Source organism: Haliotis asinina, chromosome 6 (assembly GCF_037392515.1).
Source record: "Haliotis asinina isolate JCU_RB_2024 chromosome 6, JCU_Hal_asi_v2, whole genome shotgun sequence".
Lineage (NCBI taxonomy): Eukaryota > Metazoa > Mollusca > Gastropoda > Lepetellida > Haliotidae > Haliotis > Haliotis asinina.
The window spans coordinates 3,262,341-3,290,015 of record NC_090285.1 but is presented as its reverse complement, the minus strand read 5'-3'; the positions used below and the strand labels follow the sequence as shown (position 1 = coordinate 3,290,015).

The 27,675-nt window shown below is 39.7% G+C and overlaps 1 protein-coding gene across 1 annotated transcript; it reads left to right on the top strand.

Moving 5' to 3' along the window:
- LOC137286168 (uncharacterized) lies at positions 1-27,415 on the top strand. The gene is made up of 6 exons (XM_067817851.1): positions 1-467; positions 22,349-22,488; positions 22,682-22,738; positions 25,394-25,533; positions 25,956-26,106; positions 27,165-27,415. Exons 1-6 carry the CDS (start codon positions 407-409, stop codon positions 27,300-27,302), a joined length of 687 nt encoding a protein of 228 aa, XP_067673952.1. The 5' UTR covers positions 1-406; the 3' UTR covers positions 27,303-27,415.
- Positions 27,416-27,675: the final 260 nt, after the last annotated feature.

Below are 27,675 nucleotides of genomic sequence, written 5' to 3'. Positions count from 1 at the left end.
GAGTAGAGGTGTGGCTTAGCACAGGGCTACAGTGCGAAAACTTCATTGAAGAAGTATTAGTGCGGGTGTTATGGGACTCCAACAACAACAAAATACTAGAATATGTACAGCTAAACCCTAATTAGCAACAGTTAATCCTTTCTATGCTTGGGAGTGAACCTATCAGACAGGGGAGTGTGGTATGTTTTTTTTTGTTAACTACATAATCCACTGTCTCACAATTGGGAGTTCTCATAAATGGGAGTAGACCAAAGTCACCACACCAGCTGTGACGGCGTTGTGAAGTAACGCGCCTTGTCACGTGACCACATGTTGTTCTCAGCTGACCTACTTAAGTAGATTTGCTCCAGGTTTCAACATCGACTAAACCACCGAGCAACATCCCAGCCGGACTTGGGGAATCAACATGTCGAAAACACGGATAAATATCGCCAATGGTGTCAGCTGTGCCCTCGTGATAGGGTCAGGTAAGTTATCTTGTATCTGACCAGGAGGTGACCACTGAACGAACAAGTCTGAAAACATTTGTTATTGATAAAATCCTCGTGGCACAGAACCTACTTAAATGTGATTATTATTGATTAAATGGTCAATATGTGTTCATTTGGGCAGTTCACACATTACCTGACGAGGTTAAGGAATTTTAGGGTGGGGCTATGTGAAAATCACGCTGTCACGTTAAAGAACGCCCCCTTTAGTTTTAGAACTCCTCTTCAAACTACCTCCACCGAAGCAGTAGAGTGATGTAGGTTCTCCGATGTGTAGTGTCTCTGTTTAGCAATGATACCTATTTGTAAGCCTTCGTTTTATTCTTAGATTCGGATACTCTGTTTCTCGAGATTGCCTCACTAACATCTCACATTTGACAGAACGTAGAATTTTATTGTCTCGTCTAGCAACTTTGGGGGTTTGAACTTTTGAACTGTCAGCTAACCTCCCATGTCATCCAGGGCAGGACCAACTGAAGCGATCTAGATGTTCGGTGGCTCGTGAAAGTATCAATGAATTAGTTTTGTTCTCATAGTGTCCATCAGACCCCGACGGATGTATCTATACCCCCGCTGTATGATCACCTGCTTGTAACAGACGCACCCTATGCCACTGGGCTGCCAAATCATTGGGCTTGTGATACATTGGTATTCATCCAGTCTCAGATAAAATGAACGCTACACCAGATTACCCGCCGACCATATTGGTTTTATCTTTTTAATCCCAATCCTTCACTGTATAAGACGGTAGAGGTAAGCTAGAGCTTGTGTCAGTATGTCCTCATATGGCAATGAACCACAATATTTTATTGATATTGATTATGAACTACCGCTTATACCAATACACTTACAGCGGTCACGTCTGTACGAATTTTGTTGTTAACAAAGGTAACTATATTAAAAGTTTTAAGGATGTTTAACGTGAATCAGCGGTGATATCCCATGATCCGGTTGACGCGAAATCCACACCGAGGAAAAAATAAAAAAATGAATGGCGACATGTGAGCCCTTAAACCCGGACAGGTCTTAAGTCCCGACTGAACATGAATAATCATTAGTGGGCGGAGCTTATGTGACCAGGTCGTGCGTCTTTCTTACGCACAACTTCTCAGTTGAACAGCATTCGGTTTACTTCTGCTCAGTCGTGTTAAGTTGATAAGCGTGCAATGAGAGTGTATTTCAACCTAACTACCATTTCAATACTACGGAAAATAAAGACATGTCCCAATGTTTGTTAAGAAATCGATCGTAATTATGTAAGGTACCGTTGATAATTTACCACTGGGGCGGGGCGATGATGTTCTTTATGACACCAAAGTAAGTCTACCAAGTGACCCCCAGGGTTGGCATGGACAAAATCAATGAAAGCACTCCTTGTACATGTTTACCACTGTACATTCATTAAACTGCATCAGTTATGTATCGTTGTATGAAAGAGTTTGACATGGAAATGGAGTGTTGTTGTTGTCAAGTCATAATTACAGTTTATATAGTCAGTCAGTGATTCCAGTAAATTCATAAAACCAAAGAATATATAAAATATATACATTTTCCTCAGCACTGAGCCTGTTTTGTTTCCACTAAGCAGTATGGGTGAGCATGTACCTGAAGAAAATTTGAGAGCATGAATTCTACTCCTTTAGCATGGTTGGTTATAAAATGTTTGATCAACATGAGACCCAAGTCCAGTGTTCCCCATCCTGATATTGCTGGAATATTGCTAAAAGTGAAGTAAAACCATACACACACTTTCAGCAGTGTGTTGGGTTGTTTGCAGACTTTCCCAGTGTTGGAGCTGAATTTGGTGTTTGGTGATCAATGCTTGGGTTATGTGTCATGTTCTTTAATAATAAACTTGAAATATAGGTGTGCTTATACATCATGAGAAGCACTTTTTTAAGGACACCTTTAGTACATTTTACAAAAGGTACCACATGCACATGTGACTCTTAAGACATCAGAAGTTTACATGTTTGGGACAGCTTTTAAAATATGAATAAAGTGTAAAATGAGAGGTAGTTGTTTATGATGCCTCATATCATACCAGTCACATCATAATCAAGGATATCAACTGTAAATATTTGCATTGAGGTAAGAGTAAAGCCAATATCTGTGGCATCCTATAAATGCAGCTGAACACTGACAGCTGAATCATGTTCTCGGTGAACATGTCACAGTGGACATTTTCTGTCCAAATCATGGTGTTACTTGTCTGTGTATTCAGAAATGTTGTAGAGCATCAGCTGGCCAGGTAAAACATAACCATTGTCACATTTTCCCATAAAATGACAAAAGAAATCAATTTTGTTGAAGGTGTTTTATTACAAAACAAAACAGTGCTGCATATCTTCCCAAGTAGTAGACTTGAAGAATACCATGTTAAACATAATGATATGTAGTACTAAAGTCATTAAGTTGGTATACACACATACCTTTATGTCTGTCGAAAAGAATCCAACAAACAAGTAATGCCATTGGCTAACCAACAATGAATGTGTCAGTATATGATATTTACAATTCTATGACACTGAACATTATACCCTTTGTATTTGCAAGAGCTTAGCTACCACTATAAAAAAGCCCCAGGGCTATAAAATAATCTGGTACTTTGTTATGAACTCATGATAGGAAGCTACCTGTCACAAAAAGGCCAACAGAAACAAAATATAGAGCACATTCTAATCCTGCTGATTTGATGACTGATTGTCAATATGAGGAGAAAACTGACAGAGGATGTCTGTACAAGGGGTGTTTACATTAGGTACTGATGTGGTAGCCACTGGTGGTTCATACAACTGCAGCAATCAGTACCTAAGAACTGTGACAGTGATACTGCATGTCATGGTGACATAAATAATCTGGTGAAATAAATAATACAAGTAATTGGAATTACTTGTAGTTTCTGGGATACCCATCCTTAATGATGCTGTACCTTTCTCTTTAAATGACTCTACATTATACATGAATCATTAGTCCCATGCACTTGGAATGAAGCATGCAAACCCTACAGTTTATGGAGTTTCAATATTTCTTTTGTACAGATGATGGTAAATTACATTTCAAACTTGTGGTCAATTTCTGAATGTACTGGGTCAAAAGTTCTTACTGTCCGAGGTTCTTAACTATTTCTATTTCTCATACACGTACACCCTTGACCAGAAATGGAACATTGCCCTTAGAACCTACAGTTTATGGAATTTTGAAGATGTTCTCTAAGCTTATTACAGTAAACAGCATTCATACTTGTTAAGAAGTTGTGATTCTACCTAGTCAATAGTTCAAATTTTGAGAGATTATGAACAATTTTATTTGTCACATCACCTTAACAATATATTGAATTAACGCCTTTAAAATTTACAGATTAGGGAATTTGGACATGTTCTCTGGGCTGATGATACCAAATTGCATTTCAAACTTGTCATTAACATTCCAGTGTACTTACTCAAGACTTCTATTTTTTACAGATTTTCAACTTTTCTATTTGTCACATGACTGAGACCAAAAATGGAATAACGCCTTTAAAATCTACAGTTTAGGGAATTTGGACATGTTCTCTGGGCTGATGATACCAAATTGCATTTCAAACTTGTCATTAACTTTTCAATGTACTTGCTCAAGACTTCTATTTTTTACAGATTTTTAACTTTTTCATTCGTCATATGACTGTCACCAAAAATGGAATAATGCCTTTAAAATCTACAGTTTAGGGAATTTGGACATCTTCTCTGGGCTGATGATACCAAATTGTATTTCAAACTTGTCATTAACTTTTCAATGTCCTTGCTCAAGACTTCTATTTTTTACAGATTTTTAACTTTTCTATTCGTCACATGACTGAGACCAAAAATGGAATAATGCCTTTAAAATCTACAGTTTAGGGAATTTGGACATGTTCTCTGGGCTGATGATACCAAATTGCATTTCAAACTTGTCATTAACTTTTCAATGTACTTGCTCAAGACTTCTATTTTTTACAGATTTTTAACTTTTTCATTCGTCATATGACAGTCACCACAAATGGAATAATGCCTTTAAAATCTACAGTTTAGGGAATTTGGACATGTTCTCTGGGCTGATGATACCAAATTGCATTTCAAACTTGTCATTAACTTTTCAATATACTTGCTCAAGACTTCTATTTTTTACAGATTTTTAACTTTTTTATTCGTCACATGACTGAGACCAAAAATGGAATAACGTCTTTAAATTCTACAGGTTAGGGAATTTGGACATGTTCTCTGGGCTGATGATACCAAATTGCATTTCAAACTTGTCATTAACTTCCCACTGTACTTGCACAAGACTTCTATTTTTTACAGATTTTTAACTTTTTTATTCGTCACATGACTGAGACCAAAAATGGAATAACGTCTTTAAATTCTACAGTTTAGGGAATTTGGACATGTTCTCTGGGCTGATGATACCAAATTGCATTTCAAACTTGTCATTGACTTTTCAATGTACTTGCTCAAGACTTCTATTTTTTACAGATTTTTAACTTTTTTATTCGTCACATGCCTTTAAAATCAATGGCAAGTGGGTGCATGAATTACCCTAACTAAATGCTAAATCTAGAAATTCAACAGTGCCGCTGCACTCAGTTCATAATGCTTCACTTGAGAGCAAGAGTAGACATCAACTGAATTCCAAGCTGTCTGTAAATTGTTGATCTGGACTAGGCGATCAACCCAACATGGGATGAATGGTGAACAACCTGTGAACATATGAAGTTAATCATTAATAAAAACATTTGGTTTTAATGTCATGGTAACCTGAAGGGAGGATAATATGAGAAAAATATAATGAATTTAACATCAAACATAAAAATGTCTTATTGGACAATTACGGCTAAAATCTGTCAGAAGCCTTTGAACTGTCAAATACATTTATTCTCTGAATGGAAAAATGACAAATATGTCATTAGCCATGCCACTACAGAGCCGAGGGAATTGTCTGATTGTTACTATGGCATATAGTATTGGTACTAAGGGTTCACAGAAAGCTGAGCATATACTGCCTCACCAGTGGAAACGTGCAAGTCAAATACATCTTTTCTGTGTATCTGTCTCAGTAATAATTACATCAACAATAATTTCCTTTATATCAGGCATCAGGAAGATACTTCTGCATCTGTGACTAAAACTTTAGATATGACCATAAAAATCACATTTGATATCTCATATCAGATCACACATATTTTATTTGATATTTGTCAACTACCTTTCCCTGAGATAGGGAATATTGAGTTTGACTTATTGTTCCCATATCAAGGCATAACTGATTGTGATTACACTGCCATTTAGGAAGTGATCAGATGTAATGTATGTCATATTTGGGATTACACTTTCTTAGTAAAGTACAAATTCTACTACTTTTTTGGTTGAGTCCCACCTGGGACTTGAACCTGCACCCTAATCGCCAGCACACAAAGTCAGCTGTCTAGACGGATCAGCCACTGCGACTTCCTTACTTTTCTTTCTTGCAGGTTGTGCCTGAAATGTATCAATATCAATCATTAGGATCAATTGTATTTCACATGTTTTTGTTTATTTTTTGTTGTTGTTATCAAATGCCACACTCAACAATATCTAAGCTATATGGAGAGGTATAGTTATACATAATGTCATGTTTACCATTCTTTTTTTTATCTCACATTATGTGATTAATGTTAATAATGTTATACAATTTACTGAAAATGAACAAGAGCAGAGAAACACATTCAGTGCAAAAGCCACAGATACTAATCCATATTTATTGACATGTTCATGTACCATGACTGGCTTAGCTATGGATGTGAAAAAATACATTTTAGGTACAAGGACATACTATTCAAAAACTGACTCTTCCTTAATTGTATATTGTTCATTATATACAACAACAACAACAACAAAAAAGAAAGTGGGAACATCACAGAATTTGATAGTCATATATATACATAAACTGAATCATGGTGAAGTCATTTATACTCTTAGATAAATGTAAGTGTTTGTGCGCTTAATGGTCACTTTAAATATAATTCAATATTCGTTGAGTTTGAGTGAAAAGAAACATTGTCAAAAACAGCAAAAAACAAGGGTGTTGAAACACACCAGCACCAAGTTTGATTCAAACTCCCAAACACAACAGCCTAGTGCATGAAGAAGACAGACTTCCTTACAATGCACAGGTATTGGCAACAGGGCACTGGCAGTATATTTAGTGATAACATTTTTCTATCTCAACCTATATAATGTGTTGACTAAAGAAGAATGACTATTAATCATATATGTCCATGATAGTCCTGGCTGAAAAATGTGTTCCAAATTAAACATGATTTGTACATTCCAAACCTTAGTACAAAAATACATGAGCATGATGATTACTGTTGACTTCTGCACTCCAAATAAGTTTAGCAAGCCTTAACTTACATAGCATGTGCATGTTGATGCTGCTGCACAACTTACAGTGTTGGACACTGACCAAAATGTGTCTCTGATCCAATGCACCAGCCTACAGAAAAAGTCCGTTTGTCCTGCTGGATTGCTGGATTCAAATATCATTGCTTCCAAAAAGGAGGACTATAAAAATACTTTACATCTAACCTATACACTTGTTGTTCTTCCAAATGAATGATGTTTTATATCTTGGAAAAGTGGTAATCAGCATCATGTCACAACCACAATGAAACAAGGGTCATCAGAAGCTGACATATTCCCCTGGCCCCCAAATATTTAAAAGAATAGTTACAGGGGGTATGGTAGGTGAGCTGGCTAAGGTGCCAGGCTAGTGACCCAGTGAGGTTGAGGTGTCAGGATCGAGCCCAACTGTGATCGGGTGCAAAGAACCTTGAAGTCAACTTTGTGTGCAGACTATTTGTGTTGCAGACCACTAATGTACAGTGCACAACCCACAAATCCGTTGGCATATGACCAGATGGTGGCCAAATGGATACTGGCAAACTCCAGTACAGCAACATGCAGTGAACTTGGACTAAGTACTGTGACTATGTGTCCCAGTGTGCTGTTCAGATTGACATCCAGTGATCGAGGGAAACAATACCAGTGCCTTGAGCATGTACTCATGTGTGGATATGTGTGCTATATAAATATCCTATATCATGTCATATCATATCATGTCATGTCATATATCATATCATATCATATCATATCATATCATATACCGTTCCGTCCCGTCCCGTGCCCTGCCGTGCCCTGCCCTGCCGTGCTGGGCCCCATTTCACAAAACTCTCGTAAGCCTAAAATCTCGTAACTTTTCGTAGCATTTGTACCTGGCATACTGTAACATAGGAGATGCAAATGCTACGAGGAAAGTTACGAGATCTTAGGCTTACGAGAGTTTTGTGAAACGGGGCCCTGTACCATACCGTATCTCACTTAAGGTTAAAAGTATAAATTATATCTGTAATCAGCAAAGTCACCATTTCATGATCTGTATCATATATGTGTCAAGATCTGTTGAAAGATATGAAATGGTTTTTGAGTTGTGCTACCATGGTTTACTGACAGATATTTAGAAGTTTTTTGAGTTCTGCTCCGGAAACGAAACACACCTATAACTTTTTGAGAAACTTTTTGTCCTAAATGTTTCCACGGAAACTGAGATAATAATAAATCACAAGAGTCATCAGAAGATGACATATCCCCCCAGCCCCCACATATTTGAAAGGACAAATCATCTGACAGTTACTTAATGACTTCTTAGACTAAGTTTGAATTGTTTCCATGGAAATCAAGAAAAATATAAACACCATATACCTGTAAACAGAGAGGCACCACTTCAAGATCCTCCATTTGATAACTCACACAAACCTGTAAACAGCAAAAGGCACCACTTTACATTCTGACTGTCAAAAAACATTTTGCAGAAAAATACTCAACGGTTTTTGAGTTCTGCTCCAGGAACGAACCCACTGCACCATTTGACTAAGACCAAAACGTTTCATAGAAAACCAAAAAAAAATGCCAAAAATCTGTCACTAGCAACAGGCACAACCATAGGTTGAGATAACTGTATCTATCAATTTTGGTCTAAAATTATGAAACGTTTTTTGATTTATGCTCCGGAAACGAACTCCACCCTTCCCTTTTGAGACAAAGTCTGAATTGTTTCCAGGAAAAAAAATGACAAAAATCTGTAAGTAGCTAAAGGCACCACCAAAATGTATTTTGGGTATATAGTATTCCCAGAAATTATTGAGAATCATGTTGCGTCATGTAACTCATTACGTTTATTAACTTCTGGCGTTTTACTTACATAAACATGTTAAAACATCATCCTTTTACAGTCTCAGTCTTGTTTTAGTACTTTGTTAGGCCTCCTCGCTCAGCAATGCATGCCTGAATACGCCTAGGCACACTACCCATCAAAGTTTGTAGGTAATCGTGTGACAGGGTATCCCAATATTGGACCACCTCGGCCTTCATATCTTCAATATTTCTCAGTCCCTTTTGGTTTATTCTGTCCTTCATGACTCCCCACACATTCTCAATTGGGTTTAGGTCTGGGCTGTAACTGGGCCAGTCTAAAACTTGAACATTTTCGCCCGACAACCACTGTTTTGTGTAGCGCGCAGTGTGTTTTGGGTCATTATCATGCTGGAAAATCCAATCATCTTCATACAATGCTTGTGCTGTCAGAAGAAGGTGACCATTTAGAATGTCAACGTATCTTTCTTTTGTCAAGTTTCCCGTGAAAACACACAATGGCGTCACTCCGCGAGCCGATATGCCACCCCACATGTGAAACTTCGGGCTATGTTTTGGTCGCTGGTAGATAGGTTTGACAGTATCTTTGGTCCAAATATTCACACAATTAGGGAAAAGCAAACAGAACTTTCATCCGAAAAGAAAACATTATCCCAATCTTGTTTTTCATGAGCCCGACACCAGTTTAAACGTTTTTCCTTTTGTGCATCTTTCATCAACGGCGAGGGAATTCCACGTTTTTTCACCCAATTAACTCTCTGTAATTCCTGCCTAACTGTTTCATTGCATACCTGAGGACTTCCTCTGCTAATCATTTCATTTCTGATGTTCTCAACACTTTTCAGTTTGCCCCTACTCACAATCTGCCCAAGTCTTCGGCGATCCACAACACTGAATTTCCTAGGCCGACCTGCCCCTGCTTTGTGCTCTATCCCGGTTCCTGTCTGAATATTCTTCAAAGTTCTGTATACTGTAGACAGAGGAATACCATGTCTACAAGCTAACACTTTAGCATCAACCTCACCCCTTTCAAAATCATCTAGAATGAGCTTTCTTTTCTCTCTTGCTGTAAATTCTGCCATGTCAACACAGGAAGCCGTCTGCTCAGACAAGGGAGATAACTCTTGACGTAATGAGCTGCCTTCTAACCCTTCAAGAGTTGTCTCCCTTATTTAGTATGCTTAGTGCTTAGTGAAAGCCCCTTTTCCAATCTTAGCATCATTAGAAAAAAACAAAGATTTTCTCAATAATTTCTGGGAACACTGTATCTACCACTTTTACTGTATAATATTGAACAGTTTTTGAGTTATGCTCTGGGAAGAAAATCATTATGGACAACCAGACGGACAGACAGATGAGATGTCGACTATAAAAGGCAACTGAATGATACTTCAATACTTTCTCCTGTCCAACATATCCATAAAGAGGAGATTTGTTGCATTGAAATAGCTGTTAGAGACAAATTAGGTCTATTATAACCCTCAGGTAACATTATTTCAAAAATGCTTTGCAAAATGTATTTCTGCATTACTGAAGAATCTTTTATAATCAAACAGATACCATGGGATTTCACTCATTTGTCACAAAAGAAGGGGGGCATGTGATAGTTCCAAGCAAAGGCATATTTCGAATATCGAATAATGTTTAAACCTAAAAACTGGTAACTACACAACTTCCTGTTCAGTAATGGTCAGTTGTTTGCCTTCCTATACTGACACATCAGAGTCTACTACATTAAAGGAATATGATTTTGATACTCATGACCTCATGTGATTGAGATTTAAAATTGCTTCAACAAACCCACATTTCACACATTAGTCAGTTTTTTAAAAAAATGAAGAAAACTTAAGGAGTTTATTGGTAACTCTTCTCAAAGTGAAAAAAAACCCCTCAGAAATACAAATCTAATGAATAAGGGTAAGTGAGTCATTAAATTTGATATTGAGACACAGCCTGGACCAGAAGACTTACTAAACATGGTATGTACCTACATGTCCAGTTGTGACAGCATCTACAAGGTGGTAGAGGATATCAGTGCAAAATGAGGGTGCTTGATTACATACTGCCAACATTAGCTTGGATTAACTTGGATGTGAAGGCTTCTGATTATGCTGATTGTGCAAAGATACACCTCCCCTGTCACAACAAGTCTTTCTACCAGTTGAAAATGGTGTCAATATCATGTTAAATGTCAAATAGGAAATTAACAGCCATGAGACTACATACTTGTTTGAAAGTCATAAATGAAAAAAGTGTTTTTTAAAAAGAAAACCATGTCTATTCATATGCCAAAAGGGTCAAACAGAATGAATGAATCATATGCAACATTGTTTAGTTCAATCAAAAGGGTTTGTGGCATGTTGTGCCAACAACAGTGAACACATTTCATACTCACAATACTCACATCTTGTGACTTTACACTGAAAAGATTAACTCAGACACCCAAATAGTGACAGAGGTGACTTTATCCTAATTTGTTGTCAAATTTATCGGTTCTATGAATTTAGAAACCAGGTAACAATGACTGGACAATGTGGGCTCTTGTCACTGATAGACCACAAAACAAAGCTGTGTTCAAATCTGGGCCACTAAACAATCCATTCCATTTAAAGTAACTATAGCTTCACGCCCAGTACTATGAAATCTGTCACTATTTGCCAACTGGTATCCATGGTAAAATATCAACAGGAAAGCATAAAAGTATGAATTATTAAAGTGTGTACTTGCCTTTACAGGTTGCTTAAAACTGAAGTGTTTTCCCACTAACTTCCACAGAAACATTATGTTTCATTGAAAAATATCCTTTCTTAACAGGCTGTTAACATGTTGCTGAAAAGTTATCACCATATTTTAGCAGTATTTACGAAAATATTCCGCGCAATAAGATTTAGTCATGGTACTTACTGAGCTATTCACCAATATGGCTGCTGATCATGTTTTTATATAAGATGGCAGAAGAGAATCATGGCAGTACAAATAGGTGTTTCCTCACAATTTACTCTATCGCCATTTCAGAATTCCTTGTCTCATTTGTGAATTAATGTATGTTTGTATCATGATACAGTAACCTGATATTTGATTGTGTGACTAGTTGATTGATTTTTGCGCTAGACTGGTAGGGAATGGAGCAATTAATCACTTTTGTTAACATGCACTATTATGTATGATATAGATTGCTATTATGTTGATTGTGTGATATTGCCCTGACAAAGGTGAAAACATTTATGCAGTTCATAACTTTTTCTTTAATTTTCCTCTTATGTTACATCGCACAAGATTCTTGAGCTGTCCTCTAGTGTTGTGAAAAAACACTGCAAACAAAACAGAAATTGTTAATTCAATGCCCCGAACTGTGCACACTGATACTGATATACTGGCGATAACTGTTAGGAAGCAATTACTATTTGACAGCCATATCGGCATGGAATGACCATCTCAATTTTGATGTGTCCCTTGTCAACAATGGTCACCCGAAGTTTCAATCTGAAACACTCTAAACAACCTTGAACTTGGGGTCAAATCATGGATGGGTGGAGTCAATACAATGTGCAGATTGTGGACCAAAAGAAATGTCAGTAAAGTTCAGCGTCTTTCATCTGATCTTTAATGAAAGCTATCACAAGTCACCCTGAAGAAATTGAGCCCAGACAGAACAGCCCATTTACACAAAACACTGTATTCTCCTCTTCCATTATATGCCGGGAGGATAATAATGAATAATTTTTCTCTGATGATACATCTGTATATCCGAAATGGGATCCCAAACTTTCGACTCCAGAAAACCGTTAGCAAAACCCACTCAAACCCATCAATTCGTCGAGCAAATGACGTTAGTGCCACATCAGGTTTTGCATGTGCAATCGTTCATGTGATCTTTGCATCGAAGTTTTCCTCATTTGCACATGTTTGCATTGGCCTCAAGAAGTGAAACAAGAGTCATCAGAAGATGACATATCCATCCGGCCCCCACATGTTTGAAAGGACAAATAATCTCAGAGTTACTCATTGTTTTTATAGACTAAGTTTGAATTGTTTCCATGGAAATCATGAAAATTATAAATGCCATAGATCTGTAACCAGCAAAGTCACAATTTCAAGACGTGTCTGATATATCTACCAAGATCTGTTGAAAGATATGAAATGGTTTTCGAGTTGAGCCCTGGGAACAAAGCCCACCCCTCCATTTTGAGAGAAGTTTGAGAGTTCTGCTCTGGAAATAAAACACACCTTTCACTTTTCAGGCAAGGTCCAAAGTGTTTCCATGATCACAAGATCTTGTACATAGCAAAAGGCACCACTATAGGTTCTGATTGATATATCTACCAAGTTTTGCAGAAAAAACACTGAACGGTTTTTCAGTTCTGCTCCGGAAACGAATACCATCCCCCCATTTCGAGACTAAGTCTGAAACGTTTCCATGGAAACCGAGAAAATAATACATCACAAGATCCTGTACATGGCAAAAGGCACCACTTCAGGTTCTGACTGATATATCTACCAAGTTTTGCAGAAAAATACCGCAGGGTTTTTGAGTTCTGCTCCGGAAACGAAGCCCACCCAATCATAAAACTAACACCAAAATGTTCCACGTAAAAAAAATATATATAAATGCCAAAAATCTGTAAATAGAAAAAGGCACAAAAATTGGCTGACATTACCGTATCTATCAAGTTTGGTCTAAAAATATTGAATGGTTTCTGAGTTATGTTTCGGAAACAAAATGATTACGGATGGACGGACAGACGAGGCGTCAACTATATCCCCCCACATTACATGACGGGGGGATAAAAAACACCTTTAAACCACAGTTCTAATGATATTTTAAATGGCACGACTGTGCAACATGAATGTGCCGTTGGCATGTGAAAAGCGAGAAGATCAGTTATTGACGTCACAAGAGCAATGGGATGCAGATATCGTACTGTGTATGACTTGAGAGGTCATCTACTAAAAAACTGGCACCGCTTCTGATTGCAAAAGGTCAGGTTGTCCATGTGTGACGACACAAGCAGAAGACCGTCAGATCATCCTATGTCACCTACGTGACAGATTTCTGCTGGCTACACGAACCAGGGCTGAGATGTTAAGAGGTCGACTGTCCTCACGAACCATTTGAAATCATATGCAGGCAGCCAGTCTCCATTCTCAACCTCCATATTGTGACTTGACATTCTGTATACCCATGTTTTGGAAAGGAGGTGTAACCTAATGGAACTGATTGTGGCACTGTCAGTGTATCGAGTACATCACTCAGTTCTCAGCGATGAAATAATAACAATTTAATCACCTTACCATCTCTTGTTCTTTCATAGTGCCCTAACGAAAGAATATTTCTTTTTTGACTCAGCATGCTTAAAAACTTCTCTCCACACATTCTGCAGAAGTCATCAGACTAGAAAAGAAGCAACTAAATATTAGAAATTAGTTGTAATTACTGCATGGATACAAAATTTCAAGAACACAAAATTCTTACACAAAATCATCAAATCACAAATGTCAGATGATTCGGTCAGCACTGAAGCATTTCACAATGCATTTCAAGAACAGGCCCAGCAAAAAGAAGATGCGTTTCATTTCCTACCAGTCCCAGAGTTGCTTAGGGCTGGATGAAGCTCTCCTGGGGCTGCTGGCTGCAGGTCCAAGGTACACTCTGACTGTCTGCCTGACATGCCAAGAAAGTGGCCACAGTGGGCTGGGATGAGAGAGAAAATGAATGAAATGTTGAGTCAAGAGGGCATTGCACATGGTAAAAGGGATGCGGTGGGGTCTCTGCACAAGACAAAGCAACCAAGAGGGTACAGAGAGGGTCCTAAAGCGCCGAGAGTGCGGAAAGTGGTGACTGAAAAGAGAGAGAGAGTGAATGAAATATTTGGTCTACAGAAGACTGTACAGGCTCCAAGTGATCAGGGGAATGGTCTGCACCAGCCACAATCAACCATGAGGGGCCAGGTAGGGGGCAAGACTTCAACCGGGACTGAAGACCTTTTCAGAGTTAAAATATTTAAATATTTAAACTCAAACAGGGTCTTAAGTTCCGACTGGTCCTTTTCTGAAAAGGTAGGGCAAAATGAAGATGCTTTTCATGTCCTACCAGTCTCTTGGGGTGCCAGGGGCTGGATGGATCTCCCCTGAGCAGCTGCCACCACCTGTCATCTGCCCGCTGACTGTTCGCCATGAAGCGCCGAGAGTGCGGAAAGTGGTGACTGAAAAGAGAGGGAGAGTGAATGAAATATTTGGTCTACAGAGGTCTGTACAGGCTCCAAGTGATCAGGGGAATGGTCTGCACCAGCCACAATCAACCATGAGGGGCCAGGTAGGGGGCAAGACTTCAACCGGGACTGAAGACCTTTTCAGAGTTAAAATATTTAAATATTTAAACTCAAACAGGGTCTTAAGTTCCGACTGGTCCTTTTCTGAAAAGGTAGGGCAAAATGAAGATGCTTTTCATGTCCTACCAGTCTCTTGGGGTGCCTGGGGCTGGATGGATCTCCCCTGAGCAGCTGCCACAACCTGTCATCTGCCCGCTGACTGTTCGCCATGAAGCGCCGAGAGTGCGGAAAGTGGTGACTGAAAAGAGAGGGAGAGTGAATGAAATATTTGGTCTACAGAGGTTTGTACAGGCTCCAAGTGATCAGGGGAATGGTCTGCACCAGCCACAATCAACCATGAGGGGCCAGGTAGGGGGCAAGACTTCAACCGGGACTGAAGACCTATTCAGAGTTAAAATATTTAAATATTTAAACTCAAACAGGGTCTTAAGTTCCGACTGGTCCTTTTCTGAAAAGGTAGGGCAAAATGAAGATGCTTTTCATGTCCTACCAGTCTCTTGGGGTGCCTGGGGCTGGATGGATCTCCCCTGAGCAGCTGCCACCACCTGTCATCTGCCCGCTGACTGTTCGCCATGAAGCGCCGAGAGTGCGGAAAGTGGTGACTGAAAAGAGAGGGAGAGTGAATGAAATATTTGGTCTACAGAGGTCTGTACAGGCTCCAAGTGATCAGGGGAATGGTCTGCACCAGCCACAATCAACCATGAGGGGCCAGGTAGGGGGCAAGACTTCAACCGGGACTGAAGACCTTTTCAGAGTTAAAATATTTAAATATTTAAACTCAAACAGGGTCTTAAGTTCCGACTGGTCCTTTTCTGAAAAGGTAGGGCAAAATGAAGATGCTTTTCATGTCCTACCAGTCTCTTGGGGTGCTTGGGGCTGGATGGATCTCCCCTGAGCAGCTGCCACAACCTGTCATCTGCCCGCTGACTGTTCGCCATGAAGCGCCGAGAGTGCGGAAAGTGGTGACTGAAAAGAGAGAGAGAGTGAATGAAATATTTGGTCTACAGAGGTCTGTACAGGCTCCAAGTGATCAGGGGAATGGTCTGCACCAGCCACAATCAACCATGAGGGGCCAGGTAGGGGGCAAGACTTCAACCGGGACTGAAGACCTTTTCAGAGTTAAAATATTTAAATATTTAAACTCAAACAGGGTCTTAAGTTCCGACTGGTCCTTTTCTGAAAAGGTAGGGCAAAATGAAGATGCTTTTCATGTCCTACCAGTCTCTTGGGGTGCCAGGGGCTGGATGGATCTCCCCTGAGCAGCTGCCACCACCTGTCATCTGCCCGCTGACTGTTCGCCATGAAGCGCCGAGAGTGCGGAAAGTGGTGACTGAAAAGAGAGGGAGAGTGAATGAAATATTTGGTCTACAGAAGGCTGTATAGGCTCCAAGTGATCAGGGATTACCAAGATTGTCAAGAAGGGATAAAAATAATTCCATAAATACTACGAAATTGTTGATATTTAAGTGATTTCCAGTTATGAAAGAAATATAAATGACATTTAAGAGTTAATAAGTGTGCTGTCTTTAACAACAACATCTACACAATGGTATTCTAGAGAGAACTGGCCTCTTGCACACATATTAACTGGTGAAGGTTTTGGTATAGTGGTTATTTTTTATGCTTTATATTTAATTTGGCTTCATACCAGAAACTATTACACTTTAAAAGAATTTATCTGTCTACTTCAGATACAAGACCAAAATTGCAGAAGAATGAGTTGTCATTCTAGGAAAAATTGGGGATATATATATTTCCTTTTATTTTTCAAAATGTGAACTAGCACATAGCGTGACTAGCATTGCTTCGGCCTGGGTAACCTGCCTTACATCAGTGCACTATCAGAGTTGACCCACTTTTGACATGCGCGGAAATAGCCTAATTAGGTGTGGCAATATGCATCGCATAAGTATTATGTCGGTTGACAATATATTTTACTGTGTATGGAAGGATTGCAATGAAAAGTTAGGACTGGGCTGAGACATGGCATAGTCTAATGTCAGCCAGTGGATGTTTTCGAGATGGCTTTGGAAATCGCTTCAGCTCAGCCAATGCTACCTGTAGGAAGCTGCGTCTAAAAAAATCAAAAGCACGTCATATTGAATAAACGGCACATATACTAAATATTTACACATATCTCGTATGCATCTTGTGGTTGAGACATTGCATAACGCAAAGAGGCCTGTCATTGAGACATGTATTCTATCCTTAGTTCAACAGAAACCATTGTTGCCCATATGTGACGTAGCACATAAGCCCCGCCCACTAATGATTATTCATGTTCATTCGGGACTTAAGACCTGTCGGGGTTTAAGGGCCGCACAAACGCCTATCAAGTGTATCAGGTTTTGAGAGACAGACATATTCTACCCACTCACATCTATGTGGTCATGTCACCTCCTCTACTCTAGGATATCGGTTAGATTCATCTCTAACACACAGACTATAGAATGATCAACACCCAAACTATTAAAGGAATACTATTTTCGATATTTGACATTTAAGTATTTTCCTGTTGACTAAACATGAAATTTAATTTTAACAATCATGATCAGGAGATTGTTTGAATGAAGGCTGAGCTGTGGGTTGTGATAGTAACAACGTGTTAATATACCATACGTTAAATTTGGGCTTTCTCTATTAGTAAATGTAAAGATACTGTCAGTAACGGGGAGTTGTTGGGTCAACACGTCATACAGCCCTACTCAAGGACCGGGCTGACCGGGTGACATCTATCCAATCCAAGCAGTGATGTCTCATTCAGCCAGGATATCACGCAATAGACGCGTTCGAAATGCGTAAAGGTGATGAGACAGGACTTGCTGTGTGTATAAGCTGTACGATATTTTGTCTTCAATAATGTGTGCCTATCGGACGATGCTACTAGCAGATCGAGTGATCAGACTTGCAGGTCATCGTATCCCAAACAGCGTTGATCGATACTTACTTTGTCTGTCACAGGATTGTCTGGTACAGATGTGTTCTCCGACATGTAGTTTGAGTATTTAATTCGGCCTCGAACAACAAGCTCATGTCAAGTGCAGGAGATGCCCATCCCCGAAGTGCATACTGTGTTCAGCAGGAATTAATAAACTCAAATTGCGTATGCTGGACATGTTGAATGAGGTGTGACTCCGACATACGGGTGCTTCAACTCGTTCCTGGGATCATGGGTAATGAGAGCAAGGGGTACAGAAACATGAGTGATGAACTGGGACCTTATAATGTACTATGTATTTTAAAAACTTATAAAGGTTTTAGCTTTGAATATAACCCGTGGAGACCCAGGTTAGAATTGGTCTTCAGTAATACATGCTTGCCGTCAGAGACAACTGTCAGGATCGGGTAGACAGGCTCGCAGTCATTGTACGTAGGTATATGCTGATGCGGTTGACCACTGAATTGTCTGCTCTAGATTCGATCATTAACAGGCCGCCGCCATATTGCTGAGTTTGAACCCCATTATGCAATTTTCTCACTCACTCTGAATATAAATAGAAGCATGACTTCGTGCGACTGACACTACCTTTACACGTCACTGACGAGGAAAGTTCCCTAAGTGCAGCTGGCATTGCATATAACTAAGTCTAACCTACATTACAGGTAACCGCCACTACATGTAACTGAGACTACGGGTAACTGAAATTACAGGTGACTGACACTACAGGTAACATACACTACAGGTAACAGACAACACAGGTAACTGACACTGCAGGTAACTAACAGTAGAGGTAACTGAAATTACAGGTGTTTGACACTACGGGTAACAAACACTACAAGTAACAGATACTACAGGTAACAGACATTACGGGTAATATACACTACAGGTAACTGACACTGCAGGTGACTAACGGCACAGGTAACTGAGACTACGGTTAACTGAAGGTATAGGTAACTGAAACTAGTGGTAGCATACACTACTGGTAACCGACACTACAGATAACAGACACTACAGATAACCGGCACGACAGTTTCTGGGATGCTTGCAATTGCTTGCAGCTCCTTTCTACTTACAGGCGTCTTCCTGACTGCATTGTACCTCAGAACAAATGATGAGGTCACAATGAAGTGATGTTGCCCGCGGGATGAATATGCTCTCGTTTTACAACCCAAACCTTCCACTTGTCTTTTGACGCACAGTCTAGACTTCGTTGTATATATGCCTGTATATATACATGGAGGCACAGACAGAGTATACTCCGAGCTATCTGTATGTATATCTACACAGGTACTGAAAATGATCCCCCAAGTCATCTGTATGTAAATCTATGCAGGTACTGAACAAGACAATCTGATAAGTATGTGTGTACGGTTTGATTACTAGTAGTAGATATTCGTTTTGTATTTATTTTCACGTCAAAGGGTCTATGTGTGAAGACCGTTCCTGGTGGCCCCGCCGTGATACTGCTGAAATATTGCTGGAATATTGCTTTAGGCAACATAAACCCATAATCACTCACCCTGTGTTTCATATTTTTTTTGTATTTCGGAGACATCGCGTTGCTATAATAAAAAAATACAACTGTCCCCACAGAACAGATTGAAAAGAGAGTCAAAAAAGGTCATGTACATTGTCACAACTGAAATTTCGCATTGCTCTGTCCTGCATTAAGATGATCCTTTTTCAGTTTCTATATATACACTAAACACCAAAAGAAACGTTACACTCCATCTCTAAGGACGGAGGTACCTGTCTTCAGCTGGTGTTGTGATGTGTGGGCGTCTACTATTGGTCTGTCGACGGTGACCCCAGGTCACTCTGTAGCGCCGAATGAGATATATAACCGTGACACGGTGACATCCGAAGGCGGAGGCAACAATATTGTTTGTCGACCCCATCTGCACATCCTGATGGATCTTTCTCTCTTTTTAGACGTTAATCGTGGCCTATTTCTCGTACTTGTTTATCATATCATGCATTCTAGACTGTCTTCATACCCTACAGAATCATTGTATACGTGAAACTGATGCAAATACTGATTAAGTATTGATAGTTTTCGACGATTGATATTGATATATATATATTGTATGTAAACAGAAAATGGAAAAATATTAGCAAATATAAATTTTGGATGTTTCTAAACACTTTTCCACAATATGACAGACATGTTTTACTTGTTTTCACTAATGCAAATCAGCAGAAAATGTTTTAATAGACTGAAATCATAGGAAAAATTCGTTTACAATTTCACACTCTTCAAAGGTTGCGTCTTGTTTTAATAGTTGTAAAATGGTGACTTTGAATGGCTTAGCTTTGCCTCAGCAGTATTTCATTTCAACCTTTCTTTTGGATATCCAAATCACCGTTATTGGTTTATTTCGTTATGGTCGAAATAGGACATCATAATTCGTCTGATAAAGATGCATTGCACCTAAATATGAATGCATTTGAGAATTGTTTTCGCGATTTACATCAAGCCGCGTTGTTCAGCTTTCTTGTAAACCGATGCCTTCTAACATATCTCTGCTAGTTTTCCAGTAATTCATAACGATACGAGGGTAACGTTTCTTTCCGCGTTTAGTAGATAAGTTCCTGTGTTACGTCAGCGGGTTGCGTTATTCCACTTGAAATGTACAAAACGACGTCAACCTTGTTTGATACGTGCAACATACGGGTTTAGTATCTCAACGTCTGGCGTTTGGTCATCAGCAATCGAATAAACGACACTCCTGGGTGTCTGTTCGAACGTGCTTGATGTTCATTCATAACTTGATTCCCTGAGTGGCCATTCAGAAGACCACTTCCCAGCCCTGTCATTTATAAAGACACAACCCACTTTGAGATTTAGAGTCGTCGGGGTGAAGCGACAGGGCGTTTGCCTACAACATTTGAACCGTGGGTCTCAACAAATATTACCCATGATATGTTTATGTTCGTGTTGGTAGAAATCCTCATGGGATAACATATGGAATTACCTTATTTACTGAATCTTGGCTTTCATAACAACCATGGCCTAGGCAGTAATCATACAGATGCCAAAAGGTTTAACATGGGGGAAGTTGATGCGTGTTAATCATGAAATGTTGAACATATCCCAGAAAAAGTGAATTAAAGAGAATGTTTCAAGAGAATGTTCCATATAATATGCATGCAGTGGAGCGGTACATGCAAAGACACATGAACACAAGTGACCATGACGAATTCTTTGACAAATAGCCTGGGTCTATCGAGGCCAAAATTACCGCTAAGTGGGCCCAAATCTAACTATCCATGTTTGCCGGGGACTAGTGTATTATCACTTCTAGTGACGTGACACTACACTGTCTCACACCACAGCCATAGTGCCTCGAGAGTCGCTTCTACTCCTCCCCTGACAAGCTCATACCAAGGTCATAGTGCCCCGAGAGTCGCTTCTGCCCCTATACTGACAAGCTCATACCAAGGTCATAGTGCCCCGAGAGTCGCTTCTACCCCTATACTGACAAGCTCATACCAAGGTCATAGTGCCTCGAGAGTCGTTTCTACCCCTCCCCTGACAAGCTCATACCAAGGTCATAGTGCCTCGAGAGTCGCTTCTACCCCTCCCCCGACCAGCTCATACCAAGGCCATAGTGCCCCGACAGTGGCTTCATCACTCGTGCTTTTTGATGTTTTATAAAGTTACCTACGGGCCTATTCCAGTTATGTAACACTTGTTTATTCTATTACATGCCGTTGTCAGTGTTAATCCGGTGTTGTCACAACATACCGTGTATATAAGCTTCTCACCATTTGGTTGTAGTCACTTTTAGCTTGATAACGATGTAAGAATCTACATGGAAACGTCGTTTAATGCAAGAAACAAGAAGTTGTAATCTATAAAGCTGTATGTTTTAATTTTGACTTCTTGAATGCCCATTAAACTGTTACAATCATGGTGTTTTAACTATACACAGCCGTGTTGTTTTAACTATACACAGCCGTGTTGTTATAACTATACACAGCCGTGTTGTTTTAACTATACACAGCCGTGTTGTTTTAACTATACACAGCCGTGTTGTTATGATTACAAGATGCCATTTAGAAAGTGGTCAAATGCAACATATGTCATATATAGGATTTCATTTTCTCAGTAAAGTACAAATTCTAGTACTGTTTTGGTTGAGTCCCATCCGGGATTCGAACCCGCACCCCCAGAGTCAGGCACCCAATCGACAGCACACAAAGTCAGCCGTCAAGCCCGCTCAGCCACCGCGACTTCCATAACCTGTGTTGTTGTAACTATGCGCTATTGTGCTGTTATAGTTAGGGAGAATCGTGCTGTTAACAGTCATACATAATCCTGCACAAATGTATTAACTACATTCATAAATCTCCTGTTTAATGACGTCATCACTATTTCTTCAGGAATCGCATTCAGCGTCTTGGTGTACTTGCTCTTTGACAAGATTCTCCAGGCAACTCTATCCAGTTTCAGCATCAACAACAACGGCTTCGGTGGCTATTCAGCGTATGCTTCGTCCCCAATCTGGTCAATAGGCTTTGCTGTAGGTACCACTTGCAGGAAAAGCTGCTTGGGAGACTGCTTCGATTATTCACACTACTATTGATCTTTATTTCCCATTCAAAGCTGTCATGAATTTTTTGTTGGAAATCAATATCGACAATTGCAACATGATATAAATAATTATATCCAGCATTTTGTTCAAGGTATCTTACCTTGGTTTGTTGTCTCCACAGTTTATTATTCCCGGTCTCATCGGAGCCATAGCGTCATGTGCTCGCTGTAAAGGAGGGGTGAGTAGCAGCTCCTTGTAGCCGCCCTTACATGTTACACACATGTAGTAGAAGGTTACACATACTGGCTCAGGGGAACACTTAATGTGACTACATCCTTATTGTAGCAGGCTACATTCGTATTGTAGCAAGTAAATTTATACTGTAGCGGGTTATTGCAGGTTACATCCTTACAATACAAGCGATATCCTTACCATAACAAGTAACATCCTTACTAATACAAGTTACAAACTTACTGAAGCAGGTTACATCCTACTGTAGCACGTACATTTATACTATTGAAGGTTACATCCTACTGTAGCACGTACATTTATACTATTGCAGGTTACATCCTACTGTAGCACGTACATTTATACTATTGAAGGTTACATCCTACTGTAGCATGTACATTTATACTATTGAAGGTTACATCCTACTGTAGCACGTACATTTATACTATTGAAGGTTACATCCTACTGTAGCATGTACATTTATACTATTGAAGGTTACATCCTACTGTAGCATGTACATTTATACTATTGAAGGTTACATCCTACTGTAGCACGTACATTTATACTATTGAAGGTTACATCCTAATGTAGCATGTACATTTATACTATTGAAGGTTACATCCTACTGTAGCACGTACATTTATACTATTGAAGGTTACATCCTACTGTAGCATGTACATTTATACTATTGAAGGTTACATCCTACTGTAGCATGTACATTTATACTATTGAAGGTTACATCCTACTGTAGCACGTACATGTATACTATTGCAGGTTACATCCTACTGTAGCACGTACATTTATACTATTGCAGGTTACATCTTAGTTGTAGCAAGTTCTATTCGTATTGAAGCATGTAGATTTATAGCGGGTTACATCTCTATTATAACAAGTAAATGTATACTGTAGCAAGTTACATTCTAGCTGTAGCAATTCATATTCGTATTGTAGCAAGTTACATGTTTACTTTAGCAAGTTACATCCTTGCTCATACAAATTACATCCCTACTGTAGCAGATTGAATCTGTATTTTAACACGTTACATCCCTTCTGTGGTACGTTACATCCTTATTGTAGTAGGTTTACATCCTTATTGTCGCAGGTTATACCCTTACTGTAGTAGGTTTACATCCTTACTGTAGCAGGTTATACCCTTACTGTAGCAGGTTATACCCTTACTGTAGTAGGTTATACCCTTACTGTTGTTGGTATACATCCTCACTGTAGCATGTTATCCCTTACTGTAGTAGGTTTACATCCTTACTGTAGTAGGTTATCCCTTACTGTAGTAGGTTATACCCTTACTGTAGTAGGTATACATCCTCACTGTAGCAGGTTATCCCTTACTGTAGCAGGTTATACCCTTACTGTAGTAGGTTTACATCCTTACTGTAGTAGGTTATCCCTTACTGTAGCAGGCTATACCCTTACTGTAGTAGGTTTACATCCTTACTGTAGCAGGTTATACCCTTACTGTAGCAGGTTATACCCTTACTGTAGTAGGTTTACATCCTTACTGTAGCAGGTTATACCCTTACTGTAGCAGGTTATACCCTTACTGTAGTAGGTATACATCCTCACTGTAGCAGGTTATCCTTACTGTAGCAGGTTATACCCTTACTGTAGTAGGTTTACATCCTTACTGTAGTAGGTTATACCCTTACTGTAGCAGGCTATACCCTTACTGTATCAGGTTATACCTTACTGTAGCAGGCTATACCCTTACTGTAGCAGGTTATACCCTTACTGTAGCAGGTTATACCCTTATCGTAGCAGGTTATACCTTACCGTAGCAGGTTATATATTACTGTAGCAGGTTATACCCTTACTGTAGCAGGTTATACCCTTACTGTAGCAGGTTATACCCTTACTGTAGTAGGTATACATCCTCACTGTAGCAGGTTATCCTTACTGTAGTAGGTTTACATCCTTACTGTAGTAGGTTATACCCTTACCGTAGCAGGTTATACCCTTACTGTAGCAGGTTATACCTTTACTGTAGCAGGTTACACGCATACTATAAAAGGTTTGCACACCTACTCATAGCTGCAGTTGATCCGTGAAGGTCCGGGGTAGAACAGACCTCCAGCAACCCATGCTTGAATTGAAAGGAAACTATGGTTGTCGTAAGAGGCGACTAATGGGTGGTCAGGCTCGCTGACCTGGTTCCCAATAGCGCAGATCGATGCTCATGCTGTTGATCACTGGCTTGTCTGGTCCAGACTCGTTTATTTACAGACCACTGCCATATAGCAGGAATATTGCTGTGTGCGGCGTAAAACTAACTCACTCACTCACAGTGGCACTTACATCCGTTTTGTGGTAGGTTACATCCTTGCAATAGTACGTTACATCCTTACTTTAGCAGGTTACACGCTTACTATAGAAGCTTACACACCTACTCATAGTGGTAGGTTACATCCGTATTGTGGTAGGTTACATCCTTACTTTAGCAGGTTGTGTTCTTACATAAGCAAACTGCATTTAAGTTTAGGAAGCTACATCTTTAGGATTGCAGGTTACACCCTTACAACAGCAGCTTGCACACCTTCTCTAGTAGCTTTCACCCAAGTGAATAAGTGAATAAGTTGTACGATTTGTGAGTATGTGAAGTCAAGGTCACCCATGTGGTATGAGTATCTGTAACATGCTGCGTGTATTTCAGTACATCACCCAGATGGTGTTCTGCATCTTGACGCTCGTCATCACAGGTGTCATCTTCATCATCGCGGTCTTGGCTCTGGGGGCATTCGCTGCTGCGGACGCTGGATCATGCCGGTCTGTAGGCAACACGTGTGTGTGCGGGTAAGCACCGTTGGCCACTACCAACATCAAGTTAATATTAAACGGTAACTTCGCGCGCTTGTGGTGAGCGTGCGTGCGTGTGTATCAGCAGAAATAAACAGTCTGTCTGCACTTGTGTCAGCTCAAATAAACTGTCTCCACTTGTTTCAATTGAAATTAACTGTCTGTACTTGTGTTATGAAATTAACTGCCACTTTCTCTGTATGTACCTCTGTCAACTGAAATGAACTGAAAGTCTGCCTGTCTGTGCTTGTGTCAGCTGAAATGAACTGCCTGTCTGCCTGTCTGTGCTTGTGTCAGCTGAAACAACCGGTTTGAAAATAACAAAATATGTTATATGCCACTGAATGTACAGCTATTACTATTTCCTTACCTGTTTGTTTATGTTATTGTCAGGTCGGGCTTTGTTCTCTGTTAAACAGATCCGTTGTTACCACCAACCAACAGTTCTCCTGTGAAGACCTCAACGCCATTAACGGCATGGCTATTGGCATTGTGGTGATGATCGTGATTGGCTGGATCATGACTCTCGTCGCTACCATTCTAGGGGGGATACTTGCCTGCCAACGAGAGGTACCGTACCATTGAAAGTGTTATCTTATGGATAACAGAAAAATCTCGCGTGGTTAAGTGAATAGATGCTGTTTAAAGGCGCCACTATATCACGGCGACTGGACCAGACAAACCGGTGACTGATGACATAAGCATAATGGCTTACCGTCGAGGCTATAAACTATTGCACAAATCTTACAGCCTAATCCAGTTTTAGATAAGCAAATGTTTCGTGTTAAAGTGTAATAACGGCATTTCTTCAGCCATATAGCGGCTTGAACAAGCTGTGAAACTGCCAGCGAGAGGATGGTGGTGTGTGTTTAGCCTAAACCACAATTGTTAACATATATTCGTTCGTTCGTTGAAATATAGCTTTTTCTGATACAAGTCCGAACTTTCGTGAACTCCGAGAAGGACCGGTCTTAAAATGGTAGTTTTCATGGGTATGTCAAGGGACGTAGCCACCATTATTAAAAAACAAACAAACAACCCCCCTCCCCACCAAACCCCCCCCAAAAAACCCCCAAAAGAACCCCCCCAAAACCGAAACCAAAACAAAAAGAATACCCCCCCAAAAAAACAAAAACAAATAAACAAAACAAACAAACAAACAAAACACAACAATAAACAAACAAACAAAAAAAAAAAAAAAACCCAAACAAAGCAAAACAAAACAAAACAAACAAACAAAAAACAAAAACCCCAAAACAACACACAAACAACATCAACCATCACGCACGTGATCAAACTGGCTACAAATACACATCCAACGTCTCAGGCAGATTTTATGAGCGCATCAAAGACTTACACGTTTACTCTCTGGTGATGGTAATGAAAGTTTGTCATCGGCAATGGTGTCTCGGAAAGGAACGCTTGTAGTTTTCTGTTCATAAGTTATACATACTTACGGAAAAACACAGTTATACCCACAGTGCAATACGGACTTTGTGAAGAAATCTGGGAAAGAATTGAGAATCACTTGTACTTTCATGTGTTCCCTTATTTGTTTTCATGAGTATATCAGAAAATATAATCTGAAGTAAGTGCACTTTAAATCAACAAAACGTGTTTCGTTTCAGGAGTCTCAGCCAGGTTTTGTGATTCAATCCCAGCCTGGCGTGACTGTGCAGATGGGCAATATGCCCCCTCAACAGTACGGACAACAGGCGTACAGTCCGCCACAACAGTACGGACAACCGTATGGGCACAAAATGTAACCTTCCGTCTGCAGATGAGTGTCAGGTCATACATTACGCGATGACATTCATTATCAGTGTGAATATCAGTCGATAGATGGAATGTTTTACTTGATACAGTTTCAATCACTAAATCAACTGATCTCTATGTTATGGAAGCACATTAGTGCCACAATGTGTAACTGATACTTACATCTACCTAAAGTACTTTCTTCTTCGCAGATGACACATATATCTACGTCCAACATATTATAATGTATTTAGGAGAAGGTATTATCCATTGTCGAATTTTCGACTTCTGGCGTAGCACGTTTTCTCGAGTTAAATACAATTCCGAGTTTCAACATATTGAAAATTTGCTTGACTTGAAAACCTGATCTGTGTTTATTGACGT

What these genes read in the sequence shown, in the direction of transcription:
- LOC137286168 (XM_067817851.1), top strand. Translation starts at nt 407, where the DNA reads ATGTCGAAAACACGGATAAATATCGCCAATGGTGTCAGCTGTGCCCTC. An exon ending in TCTGGTCAATAGGCTTTGCT is followed by an intron (nt 22,489 to 22,681) that starts GTAGGTACCACT and finishes TTGTCTCCACAG; the next exon opens with TTTATTATTCCCGGTCTCAT. An exon ending in TACTTGCCTGCCAACGAGAG is followed by an intron (nt 26,107 to 27,164) that starts GTACCGTACCAT and finishes GTTTCGTTTCAG; the next exon opens with GAGTCTCAGCCAGGTTTTGT.